Source organism: Setaria viridis, chromosome 4 (genome assembly GCF_005286985.2).
Source record: "Setaria viridis chromosome 4, Setaria_viridis_v4.0, whole genome shotgun sequence".
NCBI lineage: Eukaryota > Viridiplantae > Streptophyta > Magnoliopsida > Poales > Poaceae > Setaria > Setaria viridis.
The window spans coordinates 34,823,424-34,849,014 of NC_048266.2; the positions used below are offsets into that span (position 1 = coordinate 34,823,424).

Sequence of the window (25,591 nt, forward strand, 5' to 3'; positions counted from 1 at the left end):
GTCTCGTCCTAGTCCGCTAGTCATCGTTGAATGGGAAGTCGCTTTCTGTCCTTTCAACAGGAGATCAAATTACGACGCTACCCGCAAATTATCGCCGGCGAACCGTACCGATCCACCAAGTTTGAGTGTGTTCAGTTCGTGGGCCAACAGTTTACGGCCAGATTATGCGTTCACCGGGCCGACCGCATCGTCCCAAGCCCAAACCTGACCGCTGCTTCCCTGGCCCACCAAGCTGCAACGGGACTTCGGAGGTGTGCCATGGAACAAGCATTCCTCCTTGAGATACCTGAATGCCAAACTTGATTATAAAAGTATAAGGTGCAACCCTATGTGTAAGATAAAGTGGTGCAATCTGCTATGTGGTGAATTTTGTTATATTCTTTTGTCCAAGCTGGATGGATGGAAGGGGATGGAAAGGGAGACTAGTATACTTGAAATGCAGCAGGGGCAATTCCCCCCGATGCATACAACATGCCGCCCTGTCAGTTTCACTGGTCTATTCTCCGGTAGGTGTACACCCCTCTCGCATCTGGATCGTGACGTCGCAGCTAATCACGATGTGCAAGTTTGGCCTCGCATGAGGTGAGGTGATGGCCACAGGTCACCATTTCCAGCGTCTCGTCCTGTTGGCACACCTCAGTCGAGTCAGCATCTTCCAGCCATGGAGACCAATTCAAACATCAGGGATTGCACCTAAGAATTTTTCAAGGCATGCAGACGAGAACAAATGCTAGATGAAGCGTTAATAGTTACGGAGTAGGATCGATATAGAGGATTCAAATAGGGGCAATGAGCCCTCAGTGCACATGGCAAAATGCGTCTCATTAACGTAACCAGAACCAACATCTTGCGTGCCCTGCTCTGGATTCTGTGGACGATCCAAGGAACCCACATGATCACACAGTACAAGCTCGTACTGCCCCATACAGCATGAAACGTGAACACACGTGCGTAGAATTCAAGCATGGAATCAAGGAAGCAATTATCAATCATATACCCTGAACGAGCAGTATAAACAGGACACAAAGTCACAAACATCATGGGCAATTTTCTGTCAGAAATAATCACGCAAACAAATAAACTCAGCTATATTCAGATGCACGACTAGTACATACAAAGAAGCAAACTTAATGAAGGATTGAAGGAATACAAGCAATCAACCAACCATCAAAGCATAACGCTCTCTCCAAGACACGGTTCAGCAATCACAGAGAGAAAGCTCCGGTAACATATTAACAATCGAAACCAAAACAAGCAACCACACACTAATACTTCATCTTCAGCGATAAAAAGGGATTGAATCTGAAGTCGGTCGGGGGCTCAGGGCTGTTCTAGGCTTCTTGTGGAATTCCAGCATCCCTGGGCATTTCAGCATCCCCCTACAACCAAAAGAAATCAATTAGCAATGGGGAAAAACAGCCTGCTGCTCTCCTAAAAAGATTATCTCAGTCGTGTAGCCATATTTACCATGTTCTCTTTATCCTCCTGTGTAATCTCCATCACCACATCGGCTGCAAAGCAAACAGACAGTTAGCAAACGCAGTAAAATGCACATACGTCGCACTTACATAGTTACATCACACAAAGACATTTACCAGTATCTTGATCTGGACTGACAGCCAAAGCCTCACTATCTCCATTGCTAACTTCCTGTTGACCCTTGGCCTGTTTCTTGGTTTTCTTACCAGCAGTCTTGGCAACTACTTCCTTTGCAGTGGTGTTTCTGGCTGGATTCCTGTTGTAGGAGCCTCTGACCCTTGCATCAGGCTTCGCCTTCTGAATGTTCTCTTTCTTTCCTGCTTCCTTACTTTCAGTTGCCTCAGAGTTCAGTGACCTTGGCTTCAGGTTTCCATTGGGTGACACATTGGTGGTAGTGCGAGCAGCCTTGTCAGACTTTTTAGGTTGCTGTGAGGGCTCTGCAGAGATCTTCAGCTTCTCAAAATCCTCCACAATATCATAAACTTGAAGAATGTCCTTTACTGGGTCCTCCAATTCTGTTGCTAGACCATGCCGGGCAACATAGGACTTGAGTTCTTCCCTCATCCGGTCCAGAGGCTGTAAAAAAGTATGCACCATTCTAATATCATCCACGTAACAAAGTTAACTGATAAAAAAAATTAAGTAAAGAAGAGATGCTCACCTCACATTCTGATTCAAGAGCAAGCTTAAAGAAGCCTAAGGAAACTGAGTGCTTGGAAGCAGCCTCTGCCAGCCTGATCTGTGTCATCCAGTACGAGATTGAGGAGAGCGTGCTGAACTTGCGCCTTGCAGTGGACATGGACACTTCTGATGTTGGAGTATCAAACCTTCCCTGGCTGTCTGATCTCTTAGACCGAATCCCAGACAGCGGAGTAACAGTTCCAGAAGGAGTTGGCCTTGGGCTAGCTCCTGGCTTAGTTTGTATTGAGTGCCTCCGTGGAGGTTTGGCTGATTTATCCTTCACAGAAAGGTCAAGGCACATGCTCTTGCTGACATCTGAAGATGGTTTTGCCCTATATAAGGAATCAGATGAAAAATGCTTTGTTAGAGCAATCCTAGTACATATAAATGTTAAGTTGGAAGCTAAGAGGTGCCCAGCAAAAATTCTAGACAATTGTAGGTAGATTGTCATAACACCAAACAATCAGACACTTAGTTTTGAAGCGATGTCCTGAACATCTACTCTCTTGAAGGCTGACCGATGGTCTTCCCAGAAACTGTTTCAAATATTGATAGCTCAGCGTAGTAAATGTTCCTGAACCAATCAGTGTGTGACTACTAGGACATACAATACCTTAAGTTGTACTACATAAAAAGAAGACCCACAAAGAAATAGCACAGTATTTCTGTTCCAAATCAGCTCCTAGACATTCACTATTCGCGCAGAGCATTGAGCTCACAAATAGGCAAAACTACAGTACGGCAAGTGGGACTGCAAGATGGCATTTGGCCAATCTCGATTAGGCCGCCAAAACTACAGGAATAGACCTGTCTCTTTTTTAACTGTTTTTAGTTCTTTTAACTAACTAGCCATAGGGACCAGGCTTGTTTTTTAGCTAAAAAAAGATATGTCACCAAAGTTGAACTTTCTCCATAACATTCCTTAACAGGAATCACGCCTACAACTTTTCACATGTCAACGAATGCATCATTACCACTATATATAGTCTCATACTGGCTAAAATGATCCTCAGTTGCTTTTGAAAATTAATTAGGTGTGGCAAAACCATTTGCAGAGCTTTCAGCTATTACTCGAGCACTAGTGAACAGATGGTTTGTGGGCACAAGTTTTGAAGTGTAAAATATACCATACCGATATTTTTAGCTATTATTTCCAGTCATGACTAGAATTGAATTTAAATAGTGTCATCCAAATAGTCACATCTCAGTAACCGTTGCACGCAGCAAAGTGGCGTCTCGAAATATATGCATGTACTAATCCTACAGAGCAGAATTACTACTAGTTCGAAACTACACCACCAGATTCAGACCGCACATAACAATCATGGATCCACGGATGAAATAATTTGTCTGCCACGGGGGGAATAAAAAGCAGTAAGGTGAAAAGGCACCTTCGCGGAGCGGAGATGGTGGGAGGCGCATCCGCCGCTGGGGACGCGGCCGCCTTCCCCCTGCTCGCCGACCGCAGCGGGTAGCGCAGCTTCGACGCCCTTGCCGCAGACCCTGCACAGAAGATGAAACGAAATCACCATCGATCGACACGCACGCATTTCGCCTAAAAAATCAATCGAATGACCGAAACCAATTACAAAAACACGAATCCGCCGTACCTCCGCCAGCCGATTGATCGCCGGAAGTGGCCATCGCGCTGGAACCCCGCCGCTCGCTGGGCCTCGACCACCACGGGAGACGAGGAAACCGGCGACGCGAGATGGAACCTTCGAGACAGAGGTTTGGGCTCCGGGGTTCGAGGATTTCCTTTCGGTATTTCGTCGTCGGCGGAAGAGGGAGGCGTATAAATAACGGCGCCCGCAACCCCGCACGGCACGGAGGCGTACCCGCGGGGCCCAGAGAGTTAGCTGTCACGCCGGCGTGCGGGCCCCGTCGGTTTGTGCATCCGCCTGTCAGTGAGCGGAGGTCGCACGAGTTCCGTTGGCTGCCGTTCGAGTGGGACGGGGGAGCGGGGGGTACGGGGCCCGCCCACCATCCCGCGGCGCCGTTTGAATCGCGAGGCGCGGGGCGGGAAAAGAGGGGAGGGCCGGCCGTTGTCGAGGGCGACGCGTCGGCGGAGTTTGGAAATTCGAATTGCCTCGGTACAAGGGTGTTTACAGCACTCCACCCTATAAAATAACTTCACTTTATTAACTTCATCTTTTTACAGTTCCACTCCACCAACTTCATAAAAATATAGAGTTGCTAATTGCAGTGCTCCAGATCCATAAGAATATGTTGTGAATAGTATCTTTTTATCCTTTATGAATAGTCCACATATCAGTCTCTTTTCTTTTCTCTCCTCCTCCTCTTCCTCTCTCCCATCCCTTCCTCTGTTCGGGGGTGGGCTGGCGGTGGCGGGCGACCGCGCTCAGCTTGTGGTGGCACTGCAGCCACACCATTCCATGTCAGAATTCAGAAACTAAGTACTGGCTTATAGCTAGAAGTACCTGACAGATTGATCGATCTCTCGATTAACAAGACTGTAGGAGTACTCGGAGAGCTCAACGAAATGCAGTTCTAGGGAGGTTGAGCGGGAACGCCCTAAGGCCGCCCAGCAAGCCGACGAACCACGCATCCATCTCCTCTGTCAACGGCGACGGATCCATGCCCACGAACATCTTGCAGATATTCTCGAACGTGACCTATCACCAAATAGTGAACAGGCGATGCACCGAGATAATAATTGAAAAGAAATTCATCAGAGATGGTGATCAGATCGTCTGCTCACTTTCTTGGTCTTGACGGCGGCGGTGACGGTGCTCCTGCGCGCCCATGCCCACAGCGCCGAGGCCACGCGTGGCTGGACGGCGCGCGCGATGCTCCACAGCGAGCTGGGCCGGTTCACGGCCTCGATGATGCAGGCGCGGAGCCTGGCGTGGTGAGCGCCGTCGGCGTTGAGGATGGTGGCGATGGCGGTGCCCATGGGGGGTGGCAGCGGCGGCGACGGCGAGTGGTTCTCGTTGGCGAAGGGCGTGGCCACCCGCTGCTGGCCGCGCGGGGATGGGGTCGGGGAGCGCAACCGTGTGGAGGAGGTGGCGGATGCGTTGGAGAGGCGTGGGATGGAGGGGACGGGCATGGAGAGGTACCGGGAGCTGACCTCCCGCGCGCGGCAGTGCAGGCGGTGCTCGGTTGTCGGCGGGAGAGGGGGAGAGGGAGGTGGTGGCGGCAGTACAGGTCCTCGTGTAGAGACGGAGGGACTGTGGCAGTCACGGGGGGCATAGCGGCGTGACGGAGGGTTGGCAGCGGTGGCGCGGGCCATGGGGAACGATGGGAAAGAAGGACGGGAGAAGGGGAGGGGGCGACGGGAGGTCGAGCTTTTTTCTTTTCTCGAACTGGTATGTTTGGGTAATGAGTAGCAATGGTGGGTAAATACCCACCAACTCTATGAGGAGGTCTGAAACTGGAGTTTTTGGAGCACCATTTGAGGTACTCCACCAAAAACATGGACCCCTAACTCCTCCTTTTTTCGGAGTTGGAGTTGGTGGAGCTAAACGTGTTTGGCTGCGAGTTTTTTAAAATTGGTGGAGTGAAACTAATTTTTCTGGAGTGGACTGCTGCCAAACATCCCATAAATATGGCATTTATCATGAGAGGGGTGGGCCGCAGGTGTGCGGTTATGCATTGCAGAAGGCGACAGATCAGCCGTTGTCACCTTCTATGGCTGGCCTGCAGCATGATTGGTGGACCGTGTGATGATCATTGGCCTATACGGGTGAAAGAATCGAGCGGAGTAACAACTCAATAGAGTTGGTGATGTCATCCATATGCAAAAGGGTTCGAAAAATAAAAAAGTCATAACTCTTGAACCGGACCTTCAAATTAAATTTCAATTGTATTATTAATTTTTTTATAACAAGATCTTCTAAACAAGACCCCACTTGACTAAGTTTGAAGAATATTTTTAAAAAATAATTTTTAGATACGAATTAATTAGTTATGAATATTACGAACAAATGCTTCAACACCACGAACAAATAACTATTTTCTGCGAACAAAAAATTCAACATGTTTTTTGAGTTCATATATTTTGTTTAATACGTATGATTATTTTGTTCCACATGCTTGTATAATTTGTTCCACGTGTATATATCTCACAGAATATACGATGTATAGTATCCACCCAGTACCCGATTGCTCTAAAAAAGATAGAATGGAGTATGCATGCACAAAAGAAAAAAAGTGATGATATCACCCACATGCATGCGAATTGGAAGTTTAAAAAAGCCATAAAATATTAAGCTGAATGTCAAAATTAAATTCCAGTTACACCACAGTCTTTCTGATAAGAACATCTTCAAAACAAGACCACACTTGATTATATTTAGATGATTTTTTTAAAAAATATTTTTTAAGTCAAAAATGTTAATTTTAATTACAGGGAACAAATACTTAAATAACTTGAACAAATTATTATTTCATAGGAACAAAACAAATAACATGACGAACAAATAATTATAAAATTTTAATAAAATATTGAACATCAAGAATTATGAGTTATATGATCCCAATAAAAAAGACATACAAATAATATTATATTATAACAAAATATTAAAAATTTAAATACTAGAATATAAACATCAAGTTGGAAGATTTTCAGATACATACGCATTAAACAAATTATACAAACTCAAAGAACAAAATAATTGTACTTATTGAATAGTTACATAAACTAATCGAACAAATTATACGAATTAATGGAAAAAATAACTATTTTCTGTGAATAAATAATTAAACATCATGAACAAAATAACAATACACTCCGAACAAAAAAAATTCAAGGCACGAACAATTTATTATACAGTACAAAGCAGTAGCAACTGAATATGATGAACAAATACGTACACATTTCCGAACAAATTATATGAACTCATGGAACAATTGTACACATCGAATAAATTATACAACTTATATAGAAAAAACATACAATAATAAATTATAAAAATTCAAGAGAAAAAATTATAAACTTGAAATAAATTGTATTAAATTACAGAACAAAACAATTGTATGCATTAGAAAAAATATTGCACGAACTCACAAAACAAGTATTAGATGGGAAAAGAACGACCAAGTGAAATGGTAGATTGAAGGAAGTAGAACATAAATAAATAGAAAAATAAATAAATAGAAAAATATGCATACAATTTCTAAAACATGAAAATAGAAAAAATAGAAAGATCATAATTCTACATGAAATAGATAGAAATGTATGAATAATAATACATAGCAGTACAAATAACATATTTGAGGAGTATAGAAGAAAAGAAGTAGAAAAATAAAAGAAAAGTGAAATGAATTTAAAAAGAAATGAAAGTAAAAAGAAAGGAAAGAGGAAAAATAGTCATAATAGAATTGTACGAGCTCGCGAAATAAATTAACAAAAAAGTAATAGAAAAGGAGTAAAAAAAGAAAAGTCTTCGTAAGAAAAAAGGATGGAAAAAAATATGTTAATAGGAGAAGATAAATAAATAACAGAAAAGAAAAAATGAATGAAAGAAAACATACGGAAGAGAACGAAACAAAACGGAAAAAAGAAAAAAAAACACGAACAAAAAGAAATTAGAGGCACCTCCCCGGCTCTCCCTTCACGTGGATAGCTAACTTATGCCGAACAACAAAACAATAGGAGGCGGATAGCTAACTTGGGCTGAAAATAAAAGAGGCTGAGTTGGGCCAAATTACCAACCAGCCCATGTAGCGTCTTCGGGCGACAGACGGCTATATGTCGCCCGTCACCAAGCCGCAGGGAGATTTTAGGCCAGGACACGAGGGTTTAAGGGCCGTGGGCCCATTTTCATTAACTGATCTCGACACCAGGTGTCATCAGGTTGCGCCCCGCCCACGCTCCTCCGTGAACTATGTACGGTAACAGGTTTGGACCAACAGAATATTTATAATGGGCCATGAGCCCATGGTATGCTTGACCTTTTTCTCTGTGGCGTTAAGAATTTTCAATGTACTAGTGAAGCCTAAGTTCAGGCTATAGTCGTACTACAGAACTATCTTATGCAATGCCATCTAAAATTTTAGATGGAGCCAAGAAATTGAGTGAAGGGAGAAAATAACGTCGTTGTATCGCTTTCGTAATTGGAATTTAGGGCTATCAGACTTCTTCTGAACCATCGGGTAAGTTGTTTATTGACATGCAATTGATATAATGTTCAAAGATTCATCCGCTTCATACACAAACTAAGAAATTTTAAGATTACTATCAAACTATTGAAAAGACAAAAACCACTTAAATTGTCCTAGCTAGCACTATGTGAGAAGTGACAATGAAAGGTATTGTGTTGCACCCTTTCTTTTATATAATGGAGTAATCTTCCAGCTTCAATCTAGGGGGAATCGGTCCACGCTCCACAATTATAACATATACTCCCCCTGTTTCAAATTAGAAATCATTTCAACTTTCTTGAAGAGTCAAAACATCTCAAGTTTGACCAAATTAATGCAATAAAATACTAATATCCATACCATTAGTTTCTTCATTAAATATATTTTCATAGTATATCTATTCGATGCCATAAATATGCGTGATCCTCTCTATAATTTTGGTTAAATATAAAATGGTTTAACTCTTCAAGAAAGTTAGAATGAACTTATAATTTGGAACAAAAGGAGTAGTACTGCTACTTACCACTAAATAAAACTTTATAAATACAACTGTCTCAAAAGTCAATAGGTAAAGTATAAGGCCATTCATGTGAAATGAAGGGATGGAAACAGGGGCGGATCTAAAGGGGTGCTAGGGGTTCTAGCCCCCCTATTGCCCAAGAACTCTATTGAATCAAAGGAAGAAGAGTAGGAGAAGAGAGAAAAAGGAACAAGAAAATGAGGAAGGAGGATAAGGAAGAAAGAGCAAACCAGCGTATTACTTGTGCTAAATGACCAATTTTGGTTGCCTTGTGTCCGTTTAGTATGCGGATCATATATTGCGTTTAGCTGTGAATTTGAAGTTCTTTTAGCCCAATCACAAGAACTCTATTTGCTTATACCATAGTCAAAAACTGACGCTCTTTGTAAATTTAACGTCTACGTATTTCACTGATTACATTGGGAACCCTGTAACTCGCAGGAAACGTCGGTCGATCGAATTCTCCCCACCCCGGAAGGAATCCTACGAGTTTCCCGTGTTCCGATACTTGATTCTCCCACACCACGTGAGGAGATTTGCTCCGTATTACAGGCAGCGTGGCGCGACATGCGCTCTAACGCTGCTCGCTGTTCGAATAAGCTGTGCGCACGTTAACTCCATATGAAACTTCCAGCTGCTCAGGTCAAAAGGATAAACCCTGCAGCGTTGTATTCTTGTTGTATATCTTGCGAGTCAGAGCGGGCAAACCTGAGCCGCGGAATCATGCGGTCATCGCCTTGACTTTTACAGAGCGACGCAAAAACCAAATCCCGTTCCCATTCCGCGGGATCATGCGGTCATCGCCTCGACCGGTTGCTTCGCTCCAAAGAGCAGTCTCGATCGTCAGCGCTCGTAAGCAATAATCAATTGGTAATCACCGATCACCAGCTTGACTGGTCTGGCCTGGTCCGGCCGGGGTCGTCGCTAGCAACTCGTAAACAAGTTTAACCGCTCCAACAACGAGCGTTTCTGTGGTCATCAACGAACCCCGCGCGTACAGCGAAAGTAACTGCGAGTTTCCGGTTAAGCACGGCCGTAAGAACGTGCTAGTTCCTGTGGTCAGGACGTAATGACGTTGTGATACCAAATCGTTGCGCGTGATGACGTTTCACTGTTGGGGAGCGCGTGAGGATCTTCGACTAGCTTTCAAGTCTGACTAAATCATTTTAAAATATATAAACAACTAATGAAATTTGGACCCCGAATAAAAGATTTTTGAAAAATGAGGAATTAAGCCGAAGAAGGGTTCGACTGTCAACGAGGAATATTCAGCATACAACTTAAAAAGTTTCAATAGGTTCGGCTTGAAAACCCCACACCCCTTCACCCCAAGTTCCGAAACCTTAAATCTAGTACCTGACCAACTCACTTGGACCTATTGTATTAGCCAATTGTGACAAAAGACAAGAGGATGCTGCAAATACTTCTATTGCCATTGTCACCGAATATGAATCTCGATGCAAAATCCAAACACGAAATTTTTGGCTACTCGAAAAAGAAAAGGCAACGCCTAAGACTCGTTTGAAATGCAGGAATTTTCCGTGCGATCTCATCTTATACTAGTAGTTGGCAAATTCTTTTGCCCAACCAATAGTTCTACACCCGAGCAAGGTAGTAGAAGACCAAACGGGTTGACGAAAACAATTCTAAAAATATTTTCCTCTGTGGCGGGAAGCAGCATCTCCTCTGACTTGCAGAGTTGCAGGTGCCAATTGCCTCTATAAATTCCCCTCTTCCGATCTTAACGGCCAATCATAGTTGCTTCCTTTTCCTCCTTCTCCATTGAAGTCCACGGAGAGAGAAAGAAACAGCAGCGGAAAACCAAGAACTGCCGCCGCGCCATGGAACCGCCCTCGGCCGCGGCGGCCGGGCCGAGGCCGCCGAGCTTCGCGTCGCAGACAAATGCCCTCCTGCGCAAGAACCTCATCTTCCAGGTCCGATCCCCAACTGTTCTGGCATTCTCCTTCCCTGTTCGTTTTCCTTTGAGGTTGCTTCATAGCCTCATAGGGAACATTTCTTGTGCAACTGCAAAATGGACACAGCGTTTTCGATTTCTGTTTTCTTGCTGCTGAGGAAGACTTTGATGGATTGCAGTTATTAGGGAATGTTCTTCTAGTCATGTTGCCACCATCTGCTCTATGGATACCATATTTTGTTTTGCCTAAATTGGGGTCTTGCAGAAAGTCGTGGGTTCAAAGTTACCTCTTATTCCCCTTCCCAGGAAGTAGTATTTGTTATTCTTCCTCTATAAATGGCGAAAAAAAAACTTTTATGCGGTTGAACCTCTATAAATGGAAGGTTTAAGGTTATCAGGGGCACAAACAATTATTCCCCAAGCTTCACAAATACGATTTATATCTTTTGCGCTTGTTGGAATCTGGGAATCAGTTGGTCAATCATCCTTTTGGCCGGCTGAGGGATTGGTTGGGTTGGGATGACGGGGATTAGGTCCAATCACTTCATGATAGTAGAGAATGAACTGATTTCCGTTCAAATTTGGAGGAATTTGGTCTATTTCGTGCCAAACCAAAGCATACCTCTCTGTTGATTAGGACTCGTTATAAGTTCAAATGGGTGGAATTTGGGGATTGGCACTGTGACGCTGTGTTCGTCTACATGCTAAACGTCAAGAGTTGCTGTAAATGCCACCTGTGATGTATTTTCTACTCTGCTGATGGTTTTTGCTTTGCGTCTATAAGCTAATAACATGCCAAGTGATGCTTCCAGGTTTATTAATGGTAAAGTAGAATGTTGAAGTTGCATTTGCTATAGTTCCCTAATTATATACCGGTTGTATGAGTTTTAAGCTAACAGGTGGTGGTCCATGTTTCGTCACCTTGCAGAAACGTAATAGGAAGGAAACCATTCGGTTAATCATAGTTCCCATATACCTCTGTCTCATAATCAGCGTTCTTCAAAGAGTCATCAACAATTTGCTGGATAAGCCGAAGTTCAGGTGCGGTTGCCAGTGTGTTGATGTCAATGGGACAGGCCCTTGCCAAAATGTGTGTGGAATTCAGTACTCTACACCGCAACAGGCACGCAGCTGCCCCATACCAAATCCTCCAAAATGGCCTGCTCTCGTGCAAGTACCCCTCCCAGAGTATCGTGCCGTGCAGGACTCCTCCAGTTTGTTCACAGGCCTCCCTGATGCATCATGTAGAAAGATTCAATCCTGCCCAGCCAGTATACCGTTCACTGGAGCAAACAGAACTCTATCTAATAGTAAGTAATTTGTACCATTTGCTTTTTATTCCCCACAATTAATGTTGGGTCATTAGTAAGAAGTACCTTTTTTTTTGGAAGATGCTTTGTTTCAAGTAACTAAGGAAGTAAGCGTTGTGTCACTTATTTGAAGACCCTTTTTAAGGTTTAGTTTATTAACCATGTTCCTCAAACAGTCAACTTTACCCCTTTGTTTGACAGGTATCATGCAGAACTTGTTCACAGGCTCACCGCTTTCAAATCTTTCTGATTACACAAGCATATCCAGTCTTCTGCTTGTAAGTTAAAATCGCTGCACTAGTACTTCTATGGATGTTTCTTTTACGAGTTTCTATGAATGTTTTATTATGATTTTCTATGACTATTCTTTTTCAAGAAAGAAACAGAGGAAAACTTTCTTTTTGACATATAAATAAATTCCAGGGTACAGATTTACCAGGATTTACTACGGGTCTCGTTGAACCTGCTTTTGTCTCAGATCGACCCATATATGTTCTTGAACAGCAATGCAAGTCCAGTGATTCGGTTACAGTCCCAATTACTGTTGGTTCCGTTAACGCTCAGAGAGGTATTGTACTCCTTCCTTGCTTTTTAGTAGAAAATAGTGGTCCCTTGAGAAAAAAGTTGGCGAACATCACGTCCTTAACATGGGCCTTCCTGGTTGGCAGAGTCTGAGGAATCATATTGGCTGGTTGTTATCGTTTTCCTATATATAAAGAAAAGGCAAACAAATCAGCCAGCCAATATGATTCCTCAGACTCTGCCAATATTATTTGTTTGCAGAAATTCAATGATTTGTTTGCCTTCCTGGTTGGCAGAGTCTGAGGAATCATATTATTAATTATCCTGCCAACAACACATTTTTCCAGAATTTGTCTTACCATCATAAATCATTGAATTTCTGCATTCCCACAGTGTCTCCATCCTCTTATGTATTGCCATCCTTATGTGTTTCTTATCTTGTTGGGGGTGTTTGGTTGAAAAACATTTCAATTTGAATCTCATACTTTTGTTTAGCAGAGATAAAATGTGTCCAAGGTTTACCCTTGTGGCGTAACAGTTCAAGAACAATTAACGATGAAACATTCCTGGGCTACCGGAAAGGGAAAACCGTACAAGGGATAAATGAAATTGCAATGGGTATGTCACCTCCCTTACCTATGCTGATAGTGCAACTGTTTATGAAATGTTGGCATTAAAAAGAACGAGTAATTCTAACAACTACCGGTATTGCAGCCTATGATTTCCAAGACTCACATGAGAAGCAGTTTAACGTGCTTGCTTTATATAACTCAACTTATCAGAACGTCTCTTTTATTCCAACGCCATTTGGACTTCTGCGCATTCCACGCTCATTGAATGCGGTGGGTGTCATTTACTTCACTGATATAGACTTTTCTCATTTACTTGCCTATCAAACCCGCTGAAAAAGGTTGCTTTTCTGTGCTACTCTGTAAACTGCTAACCATTTCACAGCATGATCCATGAAGAAAAGGCAACCATAAGTCTAGAACAGTTGCAATACCATAAATAGTTATTCAAAGGATGAACTGATGAGCATGCATAGCTACATATCTTTTTAATATTTTGTGTCTGATTTATCTATAACTTTCTTTTTTTATTTTAGGATGATGAAACCGATCTCATTATTGCTAAATTAGTTTCACCTTTTATTCTAAAAGATACATTATTGCTCTTACTTGGCAATATTACTCATTTGAATCTATACACTCGTTTCCCCTCAAATAACATATTATCTTGACATCTGTTCAGGTCTCAAATGCCTATCTCCAACTTGTACAAGGTTCAGGGGTTAAAATGTTACTCGACTTCACCAAAGAAATGCCTAAGCAAGCCACTCGCGTCACATTTGATTTTTCTGCTGTTGTCGGTCCACTGTTTTTCGAATGGGTTGTTGTCTTGCTTTTTCCGGTATGATGTTATTGGAGTTCTATTTTTTTGCTGGTGACATACAATATTATGCTTATGCATGATGGAAATATTGAAACTCTTAAACTGTAATTTAGGTTATGCTGACATACCTTGTATACGAGAAGCAACACAAACTCCGAACAATGATGAAAATGCATGGGCTTGGGGATGGCCCTTACTGGATTATATACTATACATACTTCCTTATTTTCTCCACAGTGTATATGATCATATTTGTCATTTTTGGATCCGTCATAGGTAGGATATCCAATAATGATCATCTTAACAAAATAGTACTTTGTTTGAGGTTGTTTATCTAATTCACTTATTACTTTGCAGGTGTGAACTTTTTCAAGATAAACAGTTACAGTATCCAGTTTGTTTTCTTTTTCAGCTTCATTAATCTGCAAATTGTATTGGCCTTCCTAGCTTCATCATTCTTTTCGAAAGTCAACACCGCTCAGGGTAAACAGAACTGCAACAAATTTGTTTCCATGCTCATAAAAATTTCTTCAGTTCGGAAAGATATATGATGTTTCTGCTATCTTGCTTCTACCAGCAATTGCGTACCTGTACATATTTGGGTCAGGGTTGATCGCAGGAAATCTTATTCGCAATTTTATTGAAGGTGGAAAATTCCCAAGTAAGTTTAGCAATTCACATGGCTGTATTGTTGTCATAATCATGCATATAAGAAAAATAGGGGCTATCTTTCCTGCTCCTGATCATCCTTATTTTCCTAGGCGTAGTTCTTCAATAAACCATTTTTAAGTTATAGCATAATATTTCCCCTGTGCTATTACAGGACACTGGATTACAGTTCTGGAGATAATACCTGCATTTTCTTTATATCGAGGACTATATGAGCTTGGACAATATGCTACTACCGCTTCAGAAACAGGAAGCCATGGCATGCAATGGAGTGATCTGAATGACCACACGAACGGAATGAGAGATGTTTTAATTATTATTATTTTAGAATGGTTGGTTTTGCTTCCTATTGCATATTATTTCGACCATGCTGCTTCAGTTGGACACACATCTAGTCCTCTTTCTATAATCAAACGTCTCCTCAAGAAGGGCCACGCTTCGAGAAGGATAACTGTTAATGAAATAGCTGATAAGGAGGTTCAAATAGAAATGGAGAAGCTAGACATTATCACAGAAGTAAGTTTCTTATTTTGTAGTTGTTTGTTTCCCTTTTTCTTGCACTCAATCTATTTCCCACCTCTCAGCATTGTTTAAGTTTACTTTAAAATTTAGATTTACCTGTAATGAATTCTTTTTATCGCTACTGCTACACAAAATAATTACATATATTATTGAAAAAAGTTCAAATTACTCCCCCCAACTATCACCAAAGTCCACATAACCCCCTAAACTACAAAACTGTTTATTTAACCCCTTAACATTCTAAAACCAGCTCATTTTCCACCTTTTGTACCAAACTAAAACCAGTATTGGTCATGTGGACTTGTTTTTATGACTATGGTGGCCACATCATCAACCATTGTCCACGTCTGCACCTAGGAGGCATCTTCCTCGTGTTACACCTCCCGTGTCGTTGCTCTTGTGCCTTCAACACTGCTACCGATATAATGCTCGTCAGCCCCACATCGCTGCTGGAGCCTGGAGGCGCATTTCTTTGTCTGCGACCATCGCGATGCATGCCTGAGCGGAGATGCTCCTGGCGTTGTCACTTGACGGAGATTAGGACAAGGAGGTTGCAGCGCAGCTCTCCATGATGGCCCAATAGCGCCGTTGCAGGGGCAGCACCCATGCCGTGGTCGGCAAGGTCACTGCTACCATGCCACGCAGCTCCAAGTCAAGGCAGTTCAAAGGCGTGGAGAAGCAGCTGGTCCTGGGCGGAGCTCAAAGCTAGTGGCGCTTGTTATGTGGAAGAGGCTCTGGTGCTTGCCGATTTCACAGAGATGGAGATGGAGGAAAGGAACCATAGGATTTGCTGGTTGTGGTGCCGATGTTCTGCTCGACTGCTCGAGCAAGGAGGGAGCACAGATAGGAAATAGAAAGGGAGAGTGAGTGGCGGTGGTGGCTCTGGTTCACTAGTTGATTGCTGCTTGGAGAGAGTGGAGACGCAGCTGCAGCTGCCGGTTTAGAGGCCATGGCCTCCTGGCTCGAGCGTGACACTGACAAAAAATAATTTGTTCCTCGACCCCTTTTGCGCCTACACCTTGACTGGGACGCATCAAATCATTACAGAGCCGGAGTAGTTGAGGGAGTGAAATACACCCACCCATTCATCAGCGCATGGTAAGCGCGGGCAAATGTTCATGACGTGGCCATCCCAGTGATCGAAAATAGCGAAACCACTGCACACATGATCAAAACCAGTTTTAGTTGCGTAGCAAAGGTGAAAAATAATCTGGTTTTAGAAAGCCAGGGGGTTAAGTAGGGGGTTATGTGGACTTTGGTGATAGTTGGGGGGAGTAATTTGGACCTTTTCCTATATTTTTTTGGAAAAAAATTAGTCTGTACTGCAACTTCATTCATTTTATATGTGAACAAATTTTGCATCTCAGATGTCACTGACTGCATTATTGTGCTGACAAATTACCATGATATGGTTTCACTGCAGAGGGAGACTGTTGATCAAGTGCTACAGCAACAAACTAGTGGCTATGCTGTCGTCTGTGATGACCTCAAAAAAGTATATCATGGAAAAGATGGTAACCCTGATAAGTTTGCAGTTCGGGGTGTATCACTTGCTTTGCCTTACGGAGAGTGTCTTGGTATTCTTGGTCCTAATGGAGCTGGCAAAAGCTCTTTTATTAGCATGGTTTGTCATCAGATCCCTCTACATAAAAAAAACTCGAATATGCAGAAGAACTGCATATCATTGCATTAAGATAGCCATACAGCGCACACACACTTGCCCCTAAGTGTGCCCAAGCTAATCATGCGTAAATAGAGATTAATTTATAGTCCTTTCTATCCAGCCCTTTATTTTTGTTTGAAACATGTTAGTTACGATTTTCTTCATACTACCACTATTTTTCCTTGCTATCTTCTCCTATATTTTCTTGGAGTTACACATTGCTGGGAAATTTAACCATGCTTTATTGAACTAAAAACTCCATTTTCATATTTCATGGTGTAGGCTATCAAATGTCTTGTTTCGTTTTTTTCCCCAAACCATATCGTGGTACTGATCCATCCTTCTTGTGCCTGACAGCTGATTGGGTTTGTAAAGCCAACATCAGGAAATGCATTTGTACGGGATTTCAGCATACAGAGTGACATGGAAAAGATATACAACAGCATGGGGGTTTGCCCACAGAATGAGTATGATATGCATCTCTTTATTCTTGATATGTGCTGAGTAATATTTTTGTCCGGGACAAAAAAAAAATCAACTTAAACACTGCTACCTTTATTTGGAATGCAGTATGCTTTGGGAGACGCTAACTGGCAGGGAACATCTCCAGTTTTATGGCCGACTGAAGGGCCTTAGTGGTTCATCTTTGGATCTCGTATGTGGTCACATGTTCACATGTATTTCCGGTTGCTTACTGCATAATTTCATAATGCAATAGCATTGTGTTCGATAAAATAATGCAATAGCATAACCTTTCACATGAAACTGATCTGGTCTTTTGGATGTCTTTAAATCATTTGTTATTTAAATTAGCCTATTAGATTGTAGAAAACAGCCATGCACTTCTTTTTTGGACCTTCAGCCTTGAGAACAAAACTTACCACAATGACAATGCTTGCAGGCCGTTGATGAGTCTTTAAGGAGTGTAAATTTGTTTCATGGGGGTGCTCCAGATAAGCAAGTCAAGAAGTACAGCGGTGGCATGAGGAGGCGCCTTAGTGTTGCCATCTCGCTGATTGGAGATGCTAAAGTATTGCTTTCTACAGAATCTAACATTTCCACAGGTCCACAAGTAGTTACCGCTGACACTTTGCAATTGCGCCTCAGGTCGTGTACATGGATGAGCCCAGCACTGGATTAGACCCAGCTTCAAGGAAGAGTCTCTGGAGTGCAGTGAAGCAAGCAAAGCAGGATAGAGCAATCATTCTCACAAGTAAATGTTCAGACTTGAAAACTTTGATCATTAGCTAGCTTGCGCTTGGCCATAAATTCCTCTCCTGTTGTAGTATTAATCTCTGATTTTTGCTCTTACTTTTGTGCATCTTCGTAGCACATTCCATGGAAGAAGCTGAAACTCTTTGTGACAGACTATGTATCATGGTCGATGGAAGTCTGCAGTGCATAGGCACGCCCAAAGAGGTATTTTTTTCCACACCACAAGACTATCTGATGATCGAATGCGACGGCTTTGTTGAAACGAAGGTTAACACAAAGAATCGATCATGTGGCAGCTCATAGCTAGATATGGAGGGTACTATGTGCTGACGATGACGACACCGCCCGAGTTCGAACAAGAGGTCGAAAATCTGGTGCGCAAGCTCTCACCAAGCGCCAGAAAGGTTTACAATCTATCAGGGACGCAGAAGTACGAACTGTTGAAGCAGGAAGCGAGGATCGCTGATGTGTTCATGGCCGTGGAGAGCTTCAAGAAGAGGGTGGATGTCCAGGCCTGGGGCCTCGCCGACACCACCATGGAGGACGTGTTCGTGAAGGTCGCCAAAGGGGCGCAGCGCAGCGAAGAACTCTCGTAGTCTGCAAGACTGCGAGGGTAAAGGCCTGCAGCCTGCTTGGTGATGTTTTGCTGTACATAATTCATACTTTCTTCTAGCTGGTAGTTTGTTTTCCTCGCTTTTGTCAGCAAGGATTCTTAGGGTCAAGTTGTATGTTTTTGTTCATTCGTCTTTTGCTAGGTAGGTGACGTGTGTGTATATTGATCGTTACATTATAAATTTGCATCATCACGTGTGTCAACATTCCGTTTGGTTGCCTGGCTAACTCCTAGCCAGGTTCCCCGTAGCTAGCCAGCTCATATTTGGTTGCTTGTTTAAGCTTCTTAGCAGGCTATCCTAATACAAGGAGGGGGTCTTAGACAGGCTTGCTGGGAACGCTAGGCCCGGCATTTCCATGGATCTAGGCTCCGCGCAGGCACCCCTCGAGTTGACTCACCTCCCAATCTTCTATTCCCCCACGTTCTCTTCTCTCCACCCGTCACCTGCATGGAGGAGAGGAGCTTGCCCGCACGATCAGCGGCATACCCACGTGGAGGAGCTCGCCCGCATGACCAGAGCTTGCCAGCACGGTGGGCAGCGCCCTTGCACGGTGGAGCTCGCCCGCACGGTTGGTGGCGACCCCGCGCGAAGGACCTTGCCTGCACAGCCGGCGGTGGCGGGGCCACCGCGGATCTCGCCCACCGGGAGAAGCCAAGCGGGAGAAGGAAGAGGAGGAAGGTAGAGGGCAGTAGCGCAGCAGGAAGCAGAGCAGAAGGCGGAGATGAGTAGAGGGTGTCGTCAGAGGTGATGAGGAGGGTGTGGCCGGAGGTGGTGGAGAAGAGAAGAATAAATAGGATGGTGTCAGTGTTTCGTACCACTGACTAGTGATTGTATGCCGCGCTCTTCTCACTTCCGATGGCTTGCACACAAGAGAGAGGAATTATACTGGTTCGGGAAGATCCCTACGTCTAGTTTCTGCAGGAGTCGTTTTCCTTGGATCGAGTGCGTTGGGCTTACAACGGGGTGCTTACAAGTAAGTGTTCATGCGATGCATGTGTAAGTGCGTTGGATTCGAGAGAGCGAGAGAGAAGGCCCGATAAAGGGATCGGGAGACACGTTTTTGGAGAAAGGAGGGAGTTCCCCGACCTAGGAGGTTGGGGGTCGTGGTGCGGTCGGGGTTGTCTGTCCTCCCTTGACGTTGTGGGGCCTCCTTGCCCTATCCGCTTCGTCAGTCGTGGGCTTCACGTGCCTTGTACGGCGGCTCATGTGCGGCGTGGGCTGCCTACGCACGATCAGGCCTGCTCCACGGCGTGCCTCTGTCCCGTTTGCCAACCTCGGGACAGACACTATTGTTGACGTCCGTACCTAGGATGAGTAGGTGAGCCTTGGTCAGTGGCCTCGACGAGGCGTGCCACTTCTCCTGGCTTTCCCCGACCTCTCCAATGTGCTCACAGCTGCTCAACACCATGACACCTAGGGTCCCGCCTTGCCTGCGGGCCCGTACTAGGCCTGGTGTGGCAGTCTGGCTTTGATCTCGACAGGTCAACCCAGCGGGGAAGGTGATGATGATGCCGGGGTGCGTGAGCACGTATGGGCTGTGCTGCCTCATCCCTCAGGTCGTCCTGGGCGGTCCAAATGATGTAGCCTCACCCTCAGACCCTCCGGTTAAAGGTCGATGCCTTCTGCAAGATCACCCTCCGGTTAAAGGTCAACCTTCTCTTTTCAAAAAATCCAGTAATGTCTAAAGTTCCTGAGCACAATGTTTTCCTAATTTTAACTTATAAACTGCTAAATGTTGGTCCACTTAATAAATGCTCCACATGTCAGTGAGCCTGCTCTTATCTCCTTCCCTGTGCTTCTTTCCTTTCTTCTCTTCTCCTTGGTAAGGGTAAGGGTAATGTATAAGGACCGAGGCTCCCATAATAATAGGAGTAGTAATTATCATATTAATGGTAATGGAACCGGTAGGAGTTAAGGTGGGTCCCATAGGATTTTGTGTTTATGTTCATTTTATAAATAGTGAGCACAAAAAGTAGTGTATTTTATTCTTTGTTTTTTTAACACGCAACTGTCTGGCATGTATTGATCTTCTCTTATGTACATTCCACATGCCTATGGAGTTATGGACTACTTAAGCAATTAACATTGCTATAAAGACATCTTGTTCAGTGTATATAGCTAGTCCTCGTAGTGTATTTCTTGCATAAAGATCATTTTTTAACGCATCGTGACTGTCCTAACCGTTTTCATTCGCTTGCTTCTACCTGCTCTGGATCTTTGTAGCATCAAGCAGCCTGCGAGGGACGTGGCTGTGGCAGAGCATCATCGATAAGCGGACGACCATGGCGAACTTGGTACGGAGCAACGGTGGCGGCGAGCCGGCGGGAATACGAGCCGGCCACCATGAGGTTGGAGTGGATTTTTGTTTTCCTCCAATACGAACTTTCCTTTGAATTTTCAGGCACACCATCGTTTGAATTCCTCCTCTCTCGTTGCCCCGTGCGTGACCGGCCGGAGGAAGCTTTGACGTTCGCCCACGTTCGTGTCATGGTGCGTGCCTGATTTTAGAGGTCAGCCTCCGCTGGGGTTGTTTCGCCGCACAGCAGCCGTTCCTTTGGAGTTCTGTTTGGCCGAAGGCCGCCGCCGCGCCAAGATCATCTTGCCGCCCAATAATGCCTGATTCAGAGCTCCACACTAGGTGCTGAGCAGCAGTGGTCCACTTGTCCACTATTTTTTTTTCTAGTGAGTTTTTTTTGCTAATCTGGATTTTATTATCGTGACTTCTGAGTGAATTATATGTCACAACTCACATCAAGCGAAATGGTCATGATTTTTTGCATAATAAAGGCAGCAACAAAATAATACTACTCGAATAAAACTCAAGGAAATATGAAAGGGTTTTGCTAAGGTACTCCCAAATGAGCGCGGTCTGTCGATCTAATGACATATTACCTGTAAGGAGTAATAGGTTTGATATTTATTATATGTATTTTTAAATCCGAAAATAGGAAAAATATCTGCATCTAACAGCCATGCAATTACCGATTAGATCTTTTTGCACCCCCTCCTGACGTGATAATGACCATTTTGCCATTTTCTAGAGAAAATGACAGCTGTTGTGTTGCCCCCCTGATTATGAACCAACCGGTAAAAAAAACGACAACAGAGAGAAGAACGGCTCTAAAAATAGGAAAAATATCTGCATCTAACTGCCATGCAATTACCGATTAGATCTTTTTGCCCCCCCCCCCCCCCCCCCCCCCTCCTGACGTGATAATGACCATTTTGCCATTTTGCAGAGAACATGACAGCTGCTGTGTTGTCCCCCCTGATTATGAACAAACCGGTAAAAAAAAAAAGACAACAGAGAGAAGAACGGCTCTACATTTTTTCCATCTGTACGTGATTATGAGCCCAACTGTCCGCTTCAAAAAAAAATTCCCTCTGCCACGTTCTTTTTTTACATAAAACATTGAATGTAATCGTGTAACATGAAGGTGTGACTACTTACAAATTTTTTTTTGAATGTAATCGTAACATGATGCATGAAGGGAATTCATGTCGATTTATAATTTCGTGAATATTGGTAAATTGATCAATATCATGACATTCAACTGCACAGGTTCTGCTAATTTCTTGTCAATCTTTAAAGCATGGGAGAAATAGATGATCACACGATGATTTCATTGATAAAAAAATGATACATATACACACTACCAGAAAATAGATGGTTCATGTCGACCATAGATAAATGATATATACCTCCAGAATCATGCATGATTTGTAGATCTGCATGCATGAATGCATACAAGATAATTACTATTTTACGAGTAACAAATCTTTTTTCTTTTTTATATTTTAAATTGATAGATATACGGGCAAAACAACTATCAAATTTAATCATATCATGCAAAAGGATCTAAATCATACAATGTCAAGTTAATAGACTTAGAAGAATGAGCTTACTTGGTGCGAGATCATTTAAAATGTAATGTCAACTACAATTAGCATGATTTAAGAAGTAGGAATAGAAAGGCATAATAGTCTTTTGAACTCAGTTCCGAAGAGAGAAAAGTATACATAAGTCACACAAAATATTATAATTTTTCTTGAATCAATAGTTTCATGATTCTTGCAATGCTCTCTGTGGCTCTCTCTGTACCCCACCCTCCATTGACATTTGGCTAGGCAGCTCATAATTGGGAGCACCACTATTGACATGCTATAGTTAATACAATATATGAAACCAACATACTGAACCAAGCCATTTAGGTATGGCCTTGTGAATGTAAGAAAATTCTTTCTTTCTTGACAACATATGAAAACTTGAAAACTGACATTAATCTGCAAGATTATAGAAGAAAGTCAGATATAAGTAGAACTTATGCAATCAGATTATATCCAGAATGTTACCATGAAAGCTTTATGCAGTTGCATGAATGTAAGGGCCTAACCGTGCAGTGGCCAATGAGGATGGTTCATGAACTAAGGGCAACCAAATAATTTGAGTGATACAAAGTGATTTATGAACAAATACCAATATTTTGTAGATCCCAATTATGCATCAATGAAAGCAATAATTTTAACAAATGACTCATCCTTATGCATGTGCCTAGCTAGTTAGAATATACTGTAGAGAAATAAGGTTATTGGCAATCATAAATAATAAAAACTTTGGAAAATATTACTTGCAGGCCTTGTGTCCTCAAAGGAGATAGATGAGGCAACAACCTTGAATGGAAGAATAGAAACTGAACAAACTAAAGGATTTTGCAATTTACATCAAGGAGAGGACCTCATACAAATGACCATGGTCCTGATTGGTTTAGAAGGATACATGCAACGGAAATCTCATGACAGCCGGCAACTCGACGTAGAAATGATGGTTTAGGTGGCAAGCTTCCTTGTAAACTTCAGGTGGAAACAATGATGTGGAGATGCAGAGTTAACTACATCTAATAATTACAAACAACTTTAGGTGTAAGCTCCTGATGCAGAGTTAACTACATCTACATGGTAATGATCTACATGTTACCACCATTACTATGGATCAGAAATTTAAACCTGAAAGCAAATAAAATGTAGGCACAATTTGTCCAAGCAACTTCTCACTTCCTTCTTTTCTGCTTGAGACAACATCTCCAAATCCCCCTCAATAGATCTGCAATAAGTTGATCCATGTTATTTCAATGAGCAAGGTATGCTTTTAGAAAAGTAGTATAGTTTGCCAATGAAAGGAAAATATTTCAGATGCTATTAACATGGAAAAGAAATAAAGTGTAGATGAATCAAGTACCAAAAATCAGTTCATCTGCAAGCATTCTCTAATAGGTAAGATGGACACTGGTAATTTTGATGGATGCACCGGAGCAGGACCTAAAGGATTCCGTTTCAGGAGGAAATTATCTACTTAGACATAATATTAAAACTGAATTTGTACAAAAGAAATCTTTCTTGATTATTTTTTCCTGCCAAATGTGCTTGCTTTTATGCTTCAGTTTTGCAAAAAAAAAATAGTTTCCAAGCCTTAAATACTGCAAAGAAAACCAATGAATCGCAAGTTATTTAGTAAAGATGCGTATAGCCAATACCACAACATTTTATCTTATCGGAAGAAGCTAACTTTGTAGATAATTTCAATTACACTTCGTGATGTTAAAAAATGTGTGGCAATCCGAAACATTGTCCAATTCTCAAAGGTTTAAAAGTAAATGGGCTAGAAGAGAGCAGCTTATAACTCAATGCAGACTTGTAATTTGACATAGGTTCTACAATTATAGATTAATGTGTTAACATAGAAATACCCAGTAAGATACTCATATTTGTATATAAATTCTATATAAATTATATCCTACATATATATCTCCATGGGAAGTATCTTACAGAGAGGGTAGAAGCTCACCTTGCTCTCACATTCCTTGCATAGGCAAAAGATACCGACAAGGCAGCAATAGCATTATGCCCCACTTATATTTATAAAAGTAGGACAAGTCAGGCAGTTCAGACTTCAGACAAAAGAATTAACCAAGTACCGTATCATCAATAAAGGTAGAACTAAATAATAAACTTTAACATAAAGTACTAAAGATCATGGTTCTTGAAATGATCGCTCCTCCTATTTTGGTAAGTTTTTTTTTATTGACTTGTTCTTTCAGAAATTGTGGGTGGCCAATTACAACCCATATTTGGTGAAACAAGTACACCAATCCTTTCTAACGGAGGTCAATGCAGTATCCAAATTCATACTACAATAAAGTAATCTTTTTACAGTCAAATATTAAATAGGTAGGTGGCTTAGATTAGATATGAAGGAAGTAAAGATGAATGTATTCATTTGATAAGTGATCAAGAAGAAATAAAATTGGTAAACGACGGCTTCGTAACTAAAAGTCTCAAACCTGATACAGAAGTTCAAGGCTTCCCAATGCTTCAGGGGCTGGTTTAGATTCACAGATAGACAACGATCACATAGTTCCATTTGAATACAAAGTTGCTCGTTCTCAAAACAAGATGTGAAGTATCGAACTATGTTCTCACGAGAACCTGGAAACACATGACACCGATGTTACAAGTTACAACCTTCCTCACGAACGCAGCTGAAAGAAAAGGGATGTTCTCCTGCACAAAACCAGTAAAACTGTTAGCGATGAATGCAGATGAGCAGTCAGCACAATGTTATTGCACTAACACACACTCAATAAGAGAAAAATCTCATCTTACCCAATCTTATCGTCATCGAATTCGTTGGCCACCTGCGTCATCTCCGGCGTGATGTAGACCAAAACCATACTGTCAGAAGACCAACATAGAGCTCGAATCGGAACCGACCCAAAGAAATCCTGGCTAAGGATGAAGCAATCCTTCTCCTCCATGGGTCCGTCCGCGTCCATCGGCGAGGCCTCCTGCGGCAACAGGGCCGGCAGCAGCGGCTGAGGAAGCGGCGGCGGTGGCGGAGCCGGGTCCCCACGGTAGCCGTCCTCCTCCTCATCCAGGAGCACCTGGGCGAGGGCACGCAGTGCGGGGAGGCAGTGGCCTGGGAGGTCG

At 42.8% G+C, this 25,591-nt stretch overlaps 2 protein-coding genes across 2 annotated transcripts; one reads left to right on the forward strand and one right to left on the reverse strand.

Annotated features, from left to right (window-relative positions):
• Positions 1-1,061: 1,061 nt before the first annotated feature.
• Positions 1,062-3,930, reverse strand: LOC117851336 (uncharacterized). Its single transcript, XM_034733134.2, has 6 exons — positions 3,771-3,930; positions 3,552-3,663; positions 2,141-2,492; positions 1,596-2,055; positions 1,468-1,511; positions 1,062-1,379 (listed from the first exon to the last, which is right to left on the reverse strand). The coding sequence occupies exons 1-6, from the start codon at positions 3,802-3,804 to the stop codon at positions 1,332-1,334; spliced, it is 1,050 nt and encodes a 349-aa protein (XP_034589025.1). The 5' UTR covers positions 3,805-3,930; the 3' UTR covers positions 1,062-1,331.
• A 6,607-nt stretch (positions 3,931-10,537) lies between these two features.
• LOC117851585 (ABC transporter A family member 8) lies at positions 10,538-18,796 on the forward strand. The gene is made up of 18 exons (XM_034733423.2): positions 10,538-10,719; positions 11,629-12,010; positions 12,212-12,288; positions 12,434-12,578; positions 13,031-13,150; positions 13,247-13,374; positions 13,784-13,942; positions 14,038-14,200; positions 14,282-14,407; positions 14,502-14,585; positions 14,748-15,109; positions 16,539-16,739; positions 17,136-17,245; positions 17,349-17,433; positions 17,680-17,808; positions 17,886-17,991; positions 18,109-18,197; positions 18,290-18,796. The coding sequence occupies exons 1-18, from the start codon at positions 10,627-10,629 to the stop codon at positions 18,587-18,589; spliced, it is 2,859 nt and encodes a 952-aa protein (XP_034589314.1). The 5' UTR covers positions 10,538-10,626; the 3' UTR covers positions 18,590-18,796.
• The last annotated feature ends 6,795 nt before the right edge of the window (positions 18,797-25,591 follow it).